Source organism: Hyla sarda, chromosome 1, assembly GCF_029499605.1.
Source record: "Hyla sarda isolate aHylSar1 chromosome 1, aHylSar1.hap1, whole genome shotgun sequence".
NCBI classification, from domain to species: Eukaryota; Metazoa; Chordata; class Amphibia; order Anura; family Hylidae; genus Hyla; species Hyla sarda.
In genome coordinates, this window is record NC_079189.1 from 367,051,084 (window position 1) to 367,063,169 (window position 12,086).

Consider the following 12,086-nt stretch of genomic DNA (forward strand, 5'->3'; position numbering starts at 1 on the left):
AGATCTGGTAATTAGAATGGACATTTTACTGGTTAAAGCCCCTGTATTCCTGAAGTGCATGCACTGACTGGTGTCTGGTAGCACCCCCTACAGTACAGGGAGGTATTACATGTTCCATACTACTCTTTACCAGTGCCAGGGATAGCTGCTCCAGGTGAGGGTGGCTCTATGTTACTTTTTTAGGAGATTGTGTGTACTGTACAGGACCCTGAAGAAGCTCCTGTCCTCTACATAGACAGTGATTACAGCACCAGCAGCTCTTTCTCACTTTTATATGTAAGGACTTGCTATATCTGTATTAGTTATCTACTTATTTTTCTTTTATCCTCAGAATTATTATTATTATACTTTTCCCTATTTTTGGATGACATTTTGGGGCCTTCAGAACCAATTACCAGGTTTCCATAGAGTTATGGTCTCAACATACAATGGTTTCAACATACAATGGTCGTCCTGGAACCAATTTATATTGTAACTAGAGGGACCACTGTAGTTATGATACTGTAAACTATGTATTTGACTAACCTGGAATGGAAGCGTGGTAATGTACAGTAGCCTAGCTAAGCCAATACAGAGACACACTGCTCTTTGAACTTCAGAGAATGTCAGTTTTATTGTGCTTCCATATAACTATATTACCTTTTCCTTTTTTTTTTTAGATGTACAGATAAGTATACTTTCCAGCAATGCATGCCTGAAATGACATGGTCAATATATCTTTCCTCTATACGAGCACCTTGCTGAGGGAAGAATAGTAGAGGATATATATATATATATATATATATATATATATATATATATATATATAAAGGCTTCTATTCCTTTGCCGAGTAATTATTAAGGAATACAATTCTTGGTGACTAATGGAAGATATCACAGTGGCAGCTATGAAACTAGAGAAGTTATTGGTGCAGAGCAGGGAGCTCAGCCTCCTCTAGTATGAATGCTGATACAGCAAGATTGTTAATAGGCATTAGACTTCATAGTGCTGCAGAACCTGGACCTAGACTGCTCAGAGACACCTGCTGAGATGGATGCAGTGCAACATGTCTTCAAGGGCACTTTTATACATTCAACTCCTAGATGTGACTGTGAGATACTGGAGGACCACATCCTTGGTGTAGACACTGCTGGGAAGGTAGGTATAATCTTTATTATTTACATATATGCCTGTATACCAGTGTTTCCCAACCAGTGTGCCTCCAGCTGTTGCAAAACTACATCTCCCAGCATGCCCGGACAGCCTTTGGCTGTCCGGGCATGCTGGGAGTTGTAGTTTTGCAACAGCTGGGGGCACACTGGTAGGGAAACACTGCCGTATACTAATAGTCATATGCAGGGACATGCACAGGTTGACTAGAAAGGGGGCTTGAGCCCCTGCCCTTTTGACATTCTTCCTATAAGTGCCCAAAATGTCTGTGCCCGTCCCCGGTTTTATGGGGGGAGATTTATCAAAAACTGTCCAGAGGAAAAGTTGCCCAGTTTCCCATAGCAACCAATCAGCTCCCTTCTTTCATTTTTAACAAGGCCTCTGCAAAATGAAAGAAGCAATCTGATTGGTTGCTATGGGCAACTGGGCAACTTTTCCTTTGCACTGGTTTTATAAATCTCCCCGTAAGTGCGTATACACTACTTTAGTGTTACACTACTTTAGTGACTGTATACAGTACATGTTATCTTATATGTATTCAATTTAAACTTATGTTTATGAAATCTAAATGTTATTTTGTAACTATGTGTAATATTATTTTTTATATGTTTATATATTTTGTACTCAAACTGACTCATCAAAATCAGATTTTTTTTTCTTGGGGTTATTAGTGCACTGTCTCCAAGTAAAAGTATAAGATGGGAAAGCTTTAGGGAGACAATTTTTTAGACATTATAGGAAGATATGTGGCCATATATACGATTAATTTACTGCGCTTCTGTTCGTTTGTGGGTGGAACATGTGACTCATTGTGTATCAGGGAATGTTAACATACTGGACCCTTAGTGGAGTGATGTGTCATTGACCCCTTAAGGACCAAGTCCATTTTTACCTTAACCCCTTAAGGACCCGGGCTTTTTCCATTTTTTCATTTTCAATTTTTCCTCCTTAACTTTAAAAAATCATAACTCTTAAAAATTTTCACCTAAAATTATATATAATGGCTTAATTTTTGCGTCACTAATTCTACTTTGTAATGACATTAGTCATTTTACCAAAAAATCTACGGTGAAACGGGAAAAAAAATCAATGTGCGACAAAATTGATGAAAAAACACTATTTTGTAAGTTTTGGGGGCTTCTGTTTTTACGCAGTACATTTTTTGTCAAAAATGATACCTTATCTTTATTCTGTAGGTCCATACGGTTAAAATGATACCCTACTTGTATAGGTTTGATTTTGTATCACTTCCGAAAAAATCATGAATACATGAAGGAAAATGTATACGTTCAAAATGGTCATCTTCTGACCCCTATAACTTTTTATTTTTCTGTGTTCAGGGCGCTTTGAGGAATCATTTTTTGCGCCGTCATCTGAAGTTTTTAGCTGTACCATTTTTGTTCTGATCAGACTTTTTGATCACTTTTTATTCACTTTTTTGTGGTATAAAAAGTGATCAAAAATGCGCTATTTTGGACTTTGGAATTTTTTTGTGCGTACGCCATTGAACGAGCGGTTTAAAAAGCGGTATATTTTTATAATTCGGACATTTCCGCACGCGGCGATACCACATATGTTTATTTTTATTATTATTTACATAATGTTTTTTTATTTTTGGAAATGCCAGGTGATTCAAACTTTTATTAGGGGAAGGGATAATTGAAAGGGTTAATGATTTTTTTACACTTTTCTTATGCAATTTTATAGCTCCTATAGGGGGCTATAACATTGCATGTACTGATCTTTTACACTGATTGATCCATCTCCATAGGAAGGGATCAATCAGTGTTTTCGGCAATTGAATGCTCAAGCCTGGATCTCAGGCTTGAAGCATTCATTCGGCGATCGGACAGCACAGGAGAAGGTAAGAAGACCTCCTCCTGTGCTACAGCTGTTCGGGATGCCGCGATTATACCGCGGCGATCCCGAACAGCTCCCTGAGCTAGTCGGGCACTTTTACTTTAGTTTTTAGCCGCGCGGCTCAGCTTTGAGCACGCGGCTAAAGGGTTAATAGCGCGCGGCACAGCGATCAGTGCCGCGCGCTATTAGAGGCGGGTCCGGGCTTCACTATGACGCCGGGCCCGCCGCGATATGATGCGGGGTCACCGTGTGACCCCGCGTTATATCGCAGGACCGGGACTCATGACGTACGCATACGTCATGGGTCCTTAAGAGTTTAAAGGGGTACTTCGGTGGAAAACTCTTTTTTTTTATCAACTGGTGCAAGAAAGTTACAGATTTGTAAATGACTTCTATTAAAAAATCTTAATCCTTCCAGTACTTCTTAGCTGCTGAATACTCCAGAGGAAATTCTTTTCTTTTTTGAAACACAGAGCTCTCTGCTGACATCAGGAGCACAGTGCTCTCTGCTGACATCTCTGCCCATTTTAAGAACAGTCCAGAGTAGCATATGTTTTCTATGGGGATCCTACTCTGGACAGTTCTTAAAATGGACTGAGATGTCAGCAGAGAGTACTGTTCTCGTGATGTCAGCAGAGAGCACTGTGTTCAAAAGAGAAAATATTTTCCTCTGTATTATTCAGCAGCTGATGAGTACTGGAAGGATTAAGATTTATTAATAAAAGTAATTTACAAATCTGTTTATCTTTCTGGCACCAGTTGATAAAAAAAAAAAAAGATTAATAATTTTAATTTACTGCGCTTCTGTTCGTTTGTGGGTGGAACGTATGACTCACTGTGTATCAGGGAATGTTAACACTGGACCCTGAGGCTAGGATTCCACTTGGTTTTTTTTCTGGCAGTTTTTGGATATCTGCCACTGCAGTTTTTGAGCCAAAGCCAGAAGCGTATTCAAAAGGAATAGGAAATATAAAGAAAGGACTTGTACTTCTCCTTCCTTATGGATCCACTTCTGACTTTGGCTCAAAGACTGCAGTGGCAGATCTCCAAAAACTGCCAGAAAAAAAACCAAGTGGAATCCTAGCCTTAGTGAAGTGATGTGTCATTAAGATATTATTCTTATAATTGCAATATCTGGTACTCTGGAACAGGCAAGGTGTTTTTGGCCTATGGGTGGAGAAAGACGCAGTATGTTGTAAGATATGTGCACTGTCACCAGGACTTGGCAGAAGATTTTCTGATTTATTAGTGTTGGCAGTAATATGTAATCATGGTAAGAGGTAAAGAGTGTAAGTAATATATAGTGTGAATAAGGGTCAATGTTTTAGCAATAATGCACAAAACCAGTCATATTCTCTACATCTACGTATTAAATTGGTTAATTACTAAATGGTATTTAGAACCCAGCCCTATGTAATAATAATAATGAATACTAAGAAGACATTTATTGATTTATAGGGATTTATATTATTAAAACTAGGATTGTATATATCATCTGTGTGGTATGTAGAGGTTAAAGCAATCAAGTTTAGGAGCTTTAATGTAAAAGGTCACTGGTCTGTGTAAAAAGTACCTGCTATCCGTGTGTCGTGTGTCATCAGATCAAGAAATGAACCATTTAGCAGGTACCTTTCCCTCCATCTGGGAACACTACCCACATTCAGGATAGGTGCTTTTTACACATACTAGTGACCTTCCACATTATAGGCTCGATAACTTGATTTCTTTAACCTCTACATACCACATGTTTTATACTCTCACTCTCCCCCACCTTGTACTGTAGGCTATATATAACATTTTTGAAATTGTTCATTTATGAGTGGTATGTAGGGAAACCACTAGTCCAATAGCAGCTTTATCAAAATAGTGTTTTTTCACCACTATTAGGGTGCACAAATAATCTAACGCTAGTATATTCTACGTGCACTTGTATGTATGTTGACTGTATGTCAACTATTTGTCATTGTATTTTAAACGGGGTCAGTATTTTCCTCAGGAAGAGGACACCACTTCTGGTGTGGGACGGAGATTTAAGGAGGCCATATAGCACCCATAGGGCTCCTGGGTAAAAAAAAATATGCAACTTAGCTCACCACACCACCTTCACAGGTAATGTGTCCTGCAAAACAGCTCAGGCTCCAGTTAAGAAGTCTCAGAACTGATTGGGATTTATGCCAAGCCAGAACATTATATTTTAAAAAGATATGACATGCAGCTCCTGGCTTTAGCTAACACTAGGTCATTAAATTCTAATGTTCTGTCAAGGAGGTTATCACATTTTTGGGATATAAATTCACACGTAGCAGCCATAGTGTGGTCATAATGCATCCAATGTGTGTTTTTTACTGCAAAAGAGGCCAGTTACCTACAAAACCATACAGGCATCAATAATAAAAACAACACGGATCTGCAATAAAAATGTATGCCAGTGCGTTTTCTAGCCACTTTGCACTCACCCTTAAAGGGGTACTCCGCCCCTAGACATCTTATCCCCGATCGCCGGGGTCCTGCTGCTGGGGACCCCGGGGATCGCTGCTGCTTAACCCCGCTATCATTACTGCGCAGAGCGAGATCGCAATACAGGGGCTGGAGCATCGTTACGTCACGGCTCCGCCCCGCGTGACGTCATGGTCCGCCCCTGTCAATACAAGTCTATGTGAAGGGGGCGTGGCGGTCGTCACGCCCCCTGCCATAGACTTGCATTAAGGGGACCAGCCGTGATGTCATGAGGGGCGGAGCCATGACGTCACGCTGCTCCGGCCCCTGTATCGCCCGTCATTACGCACAGAGCGCACTCGCTCTGTGCAGTAATTATGGCGGGGTGCCGCAGCGGCGATCCCAGGGGTCCCCAGCAGCGGGACCGCGGCGATCTAACATCTTATCCCCTATCCTTTGAATAGGGGATAAGATGCCAGGGGCGGAGTACCCCTTTAATAACCTATAACAAAAGGCTTAGCCGCAAATCATGCAACTGCAATGGGGCCCAAGGGACAGGGGGCCCTAACTGCGGTTGTGTGGTCTGTCTCTATAGGCCCCTCTGGATGTATTATGTGCAACTGCAAGATGCCCCTCCCCCCTGTTTCCCCACCTCCCAAACACCTCCCGAACTCCATACCTCTCGAAAGGGTGAGGGGTCTCAAAGACATTGGAGCCACCTGAATCCCATGTGTGCCCCTGCTTACAGAGCAGTCCAAAACTAAATAAATATTCTCTTAACTTGAACTATAAGTTAAACAAATGCTTAGTCATACAACAGGGACCTTGGCAAGGCTCAAAGGCCATATTCATACCTGACAAATTTTTTTTTGAAGAATTTAGGAGCAGGTTCTGCACAGAAAGTATGCAAACAAGAACTAGGCTAAAAAAAAAAATGTCAACCAATTATTCATTATCTGTTGTGAATTTTAAAATCTACAGCATGATCAATTTTGCTGCACAATTGTTCCATATTTTACTATGCAAAGCTGTAGAGAAGAAAAAAAGAAAACAGAAGGCAGCATGCTGTTTGTGTATTACTCTTGGGATAACCCTCTGTTTGAGAAATCTTTTATAACTAGCTGCTTACCTTGGAGTGTAATATAATACACATATTTCCCCTTTCATTTGGCGTTATAGATTACCTCAGGAGATAGTTGTTGGCAGGTGGTTACAGGTGCGGAAAGTCCCAGTGACGCAGATACAGGGAAAAAATAGGTACAACAACCGTTAGGTTACCGGGAGAATGCTTCAGATATATACAAGGAAACATATAGGTGTCATAGACTGCTCACTCCACTGGTGGGGTAATGTAGAGATATAGCTACATTCACCGCCTCCGGTTCACTCCTCAAACACCACCCAGGTACAAAGATCGCTCACAGATTTTGGGCCAAAATTTTTTTGACGATACAACGCTGAGCAGGAAAGTCTAATTGTATCCAATAAGACATCAACGTGTATTGGGGGTCTGCATGTGTCACCCGCTTCCTTAGAATGTCTCAGGACCGACTGGGGGAGACAGGGAGAGTGAGCCCTATGGTGCATTTTTCTATATTAATATTTTTTAACAGAATTGATTAAAAGTGACGTCTTAAAAGGTGCCCAACCGTTTCATATTGCTAATAATCAGGGAGACCTATATCTTGGAGTATCCTGTTGCTATTTCAGTTGAGATATATATATTATATCTAGTAAGGATTTCACCCTGGGGATAGCTCTTGGATCATCCTTGACACTGCCACAGGACATGTTTCCATTTCAATCACAGGCAAACAACAGGTCTTTATGCAAGTCCGGCCCCTCACCAGCTTTATTAAAAAGGTTGCAGGATAAATAAATAAAAATCACACAGGAACATAACAAAATCCTGGACCGTCCAGTCACTAACTAAACAATGCAGCATGCCCTGTCTATCAACTGGTGGGCTTTTCCCGGCCAGTTAAACTTATGCCTCCTGCAACCTTCTACTCACTGTTCACACACAGCGTTTGCAACCTCTTGCTGTGTGTCTCGTCCACACCACTCTTTGGGGCCACTCACAGCTCGGGCTGTGTATTCCTCAGCAGGACCCCTGCCTCTCCCTACAGCCACCTTGCTTTCTTCTAGGGAGAGCCCCAACTTTTGTGTCTGTCTTCTTTTTAAACACACTTCCCCTTTCTGCTATCTCATTAATTAGGCCACAGGTGGAGGTTTCTCCAGGGTTAGCTAGGGAAATACACCCTTCCCTTGCCACATTGTCACAGTGCCACAGTGTGTGTGTGTGTATATATATATATATATATATATATATATATATATATGTATATATATATATATGGAATTAACTACAGCAAATATGATAAACTCCATGGTGATAGCCTATCTCAATAAAAAATAAATAATATTGGAAAATTAAGAATTAATAGTTCATACTCATGACGGTGCAGATTTTGATTAAAAAAAACGTACATAAAAAATTACATCAAATACATAATGCATATATAATAATATAAAGAATTTCCTCTTTCTAAAAGAGGGAATGTCTTTTTGTGTAGGCATATATAAAATATCCACGTCATATATGAAAAAAACTATGTTAGTCAATATACTGTTTTTGTTTTATTCAAGCCTCCTGGCATTAATGTATCCAACCAAACTTTTTACAAAGTCTTTTATAGTTGTTATTATGTATTTTTTTTAATCAGGATTACTTTTAAGGTATTTTGTGTCCCATTTGTGGACCTCAGCAAAGTGGTGTGACACACTGTGTTTTAGATAGCTTTAGGTATATTGGCCGTTTGTTTATTTATTCTTTCAAGTAGGTACCTAGTAGGGCAACCTACATATTCAAGGCAGCAGTTTCACGTCAAAAGGTATAATATACATGTTGTTCCACAGCTATCACGCCCCCTCTCGTAGGCTTGCATTGAGGGGCGGAGCGTGAAGTCACACGGGGGCGGAGGTGTGATGTCACACGCCGCCGGCCCTGTAATCGCCCGTAATCAGACCTGGAGCGAACACGCTCCGGGGACTGATCACAAACGGGTGCCGCGTGCATGATCGCGGGCGTCCCCAGCTGCGGGACTCCCGCGATCAGGCATCTTATCCCCTATCCTTTGGATAGGGGATAAGATGTGTAAGCACCAGAGAACCCCTTTAACTTTGATTTCCCTAGTGCCTTTTTTTGATTTCCCTGCAACACTTACACCTACTTTTGTAACATGCAGAGAATCCATGAATAGTTTCCTTTATTTCCCCTTAGATTTATGGCACAATGGTGCTACCAAATTTTTTAGGGTTTTAGACCTTTTAAAGATTACTCTAGATTTCTCTCCTATCATTCCCTAGAAAGCTGGATCTAGTTTTAGAACATTCCAACTTTCTGTTAGAATGTTAACAATTTCCTTGTGTCTTACATTGTACATAGTAAGGAACACACTTTCAAAGTCATCACAAGACAGTACTTATTTATTTTTTTAAATATACTTTTATATTTACATACATGTGTCTGTACTGCATCACAAGAGGTAAACAACTATTTGTTCCCCTAGTGAATGTACCCCACGTAATTTAGGGAAGTAAATTGGTGAGCTCGAGAGGTAGGTGTTTGTCTATGGAATGAATCCAAACCACATGACTGTAGGTCATGAGACTATGAATCACATGACTGCAAGCGATTACGTGACCGCAAGTAAAGCATATCAACGGTACTTTCTGGGCCCCAGACCCAGTGGAACACATTTTGCTCCTTCCATAGAACAATTTTAAGTCTGTAACCCAATGGTGACAGCAATACCTAAGAAGGGTAAGTTGATATATACATGTTCCTTATTAAAATTTTGTACGTCCTGAGAAAGGGGATGACACAGCAGACCCCTAAACTACATTGATTTCTTATTGAATATAATAAAGTCTTCCTGTTTAACGGTATATCAACAAAATTGGAAACCTGTGATCAATCTCTGTACGTGAGAAGTGTTTGAGGAACACACCTGGAGGGGGTGAAGGTAGATATATCTTAAAGGTGTATTCTGGCATTATACATCTTATCCACTATCCAAAGCGGCAGGACCCCTGCCCTCATACATCTTATCCCCTATCCTTTGGATAAGGGATGAGCTATATAAAGCCGGAATACCACTTTAACACACTCCCACCAGTGGAGTGAGCAATCTATGAAACCAATATGTTTCTTTATATATTTTTGGAGTGCCATCGTGGCAACCTAACAGTTGTACATATTTTTAAACTGTATCTACATTTGAATTCCTGGATGTATCAAGAGGATAGAGCCGCTGAGTCCTGTTTATATTGTGCATCTAACTTATCTGTACAATAGCAAGAAGAGATACAATGCTATTCATGGATTCTTTTCTATATTTCTCCTTTTGTTTACGAGAGTTCCATTAAATAGATATTAGATTTGATTTGTGTAGTAAAAAATCACCTCAATTGGCACTTCACTCCAAAAATAGAGGTTATGAGGCAGGTAGTAGTAGGTCCAGTTATTCATAAGGGTTTAAAACATCAATTAAGTGTTTCGGAGGGACAACCTCCTTCAACAAGGTTACAACTGTACAACTGTACATAGCATTTATTTCAAAACAAATGACGCCAACTGTGGCGCCACTGGCAGAGCTGTGCCGAAAATTGTCATACGGAAACATAAACATTTACTTATGTAATATGACAAATTCATAATAATTATAGTAGAATATGACAAATCTTATCCTGAGAATAATGTAATACTAATATTATCTAAGAAAGAAGATTGCATAACATTAATTTAAAGAGAGGCTTGAATGTAATGAGACCTGTCTAAGTGAAACGGACGCTAGTTAAAAGGAGGTCTCTGTCAAATGGGAAGAGAAGAAGAAGTGTTTTGGTAGTTATGGAGGCGCAGCCACATGTAAACACTGGCTAAAGTGCCTATAACTGACTATGAGGATAGAGAAGAAAAGGAGCGCCTAGGTGGTTATGGAGATGCAGCTATATGCAAACACTGGCCGTAGTGTTTGTAACAGACTATGAATGTGGACTTATCAGAGAAATCAAGCCAATTCATTACTAGGTAAAAGGAAACACTAAACAGGCAAAAGGTAAGTATGTGTAAACAGAGTAATATAATATATGATGGAAAGTAGGTTGCTACTAGTGTTGCTGGCAAATATTCGCAATGCAAATTTTATTAGCGAATATCGCATATTCGCGAATTCGGGGACATTCGAGAATAAAGCACTATATATTCGCAATTACGAATATTCGTTTTTTTTTGTTTTTTTCCACAGTACACATCACAGTGATCATCCCTCTCTGCTTCCAGCTTGTGTGGTGTAAAGAAGGCTCTAATACTACTGTGTGAGACTGGCGTGCGAATTTTCGCATATGCAAATTTTTTGCGAAGTTTTTGTATATGCTAATTTTAGAATATGCTAATTTTTGCATATGCAAATTTTTCCATATGCAAATTTTCGCATATGCAAGTTTTCACATGTGCCAAAATAAGACGCGAATATTACGAATATGTGAATTTAGCGAATATATGACGCATATTCGTCCGTATATTCGCGAAATATCGCAAATTCGATTATAGCCTATGCCGCCTAACTCTAGTTGCTACTAGAAAAGAAGAAAAATGTGTATATACTCACCCCCCCCTTTTTTTTATCACTGTTTGTTGTACAGAAGATATATTGCTAATACTAGCAGAATACTTGGAGTTGCCTGATCTTCTTAACTAAACCTTGTGGGAGAGAAAAAGCAACACATTCTTGCCCACATATCCCATCCTTATATCCTGACCTCATATCCTGTCCACATATGCTGCTCCTTGAACTAACTATTTCCTGCACCTGCCTGATGGCCAGTAGGCAGCATGGTTAAAGTAGTACTCCACTGGAAAACATTTTTTTTAACCCCTTCATGACCCAGCCCATTTTCACCTTCATGACCTGGGCATTTTTTGAAAATCTGACCACTGTCACTTTAAACATTAATAACTCTGGAATGCTTTTACTTATCATTCTGATTCCAAGATTGTTTTTTCGTGACATATTCTACTTTATGTTATTGGTAAAATTTCACTGATATTTGTATCCTTTCTTGGTAAAAAATCTAAAAATTTCATGAAAATTTTGAAAATTTAGCATTTTTCTAACTTTGAAAGTCTCAGCTTGAAAGGAAAATGGATATTCCAAATAAATTACATATTGATTCACATATACAATATGTTTACTTTGTGTTTGCATAAAAAAATTGACAAGTTTTTACTTTTGGAAGACATCAGAGGGCTTCAAAGTTCCGCAGCAATTTTCCAATTTTTCTCAAGATTTTCAAAATCGTAATTTTTCAGGGCCCAGTTCAGGTTGGAAGTGGATTTTAAGGGTCTTCATATTAGAAATACCCCATAAATGACCCCATTATAAAAACTGCACCCCCAAAAGTATTCAAAATGACATTCAGTAAGTGTTTTAACCCTTTAGGTGTTTCACAGGAATAGCAGCAAAGTGAAGTAGAAAATTCTAAATCTTCATTTTTTACACTCGCATTTTCTTGTAGACCCAATTTTTTAATTTTTATAAGGGGTAAAAGGAGAGAAATCACCCTAAAATTTGTAACC

The 12,086-nt window shown here is 39.4% G+C and overlaps 1 protein-coding gene across 4 annotated transcripts in view; it reads left to right on the forward strand.

Moving 5' to 3' along the window:
- Window positions 1-924: 924 nt before the first annotated feature.
- Window positions 925-12,086, forward strand: part of GDA (guanine deaminase) — a 103,167-nt gene continuing 92,005 nt past the window's right edge. The window contains exon 1 of one of the 4 annotated variants that reach the window (XM_056523094.1): window positions 925-1,138. In XM_056523094.1, the coding sequence (XP_056379069.1) occupies window positions 1,031-1,138 (108 nt within the window). In that variant the 5' untranslated portion in view covers window positions 925-1,030. Of the gene's footprint in view, window positions 1,139-1,587; window positions 1,619-12,086 lie in introns of those variants that run through there. The other 3 variants (XM_056523096.1, XM_056523097.1, XM_056523095.1) reach the window with 3 other exon arrangements.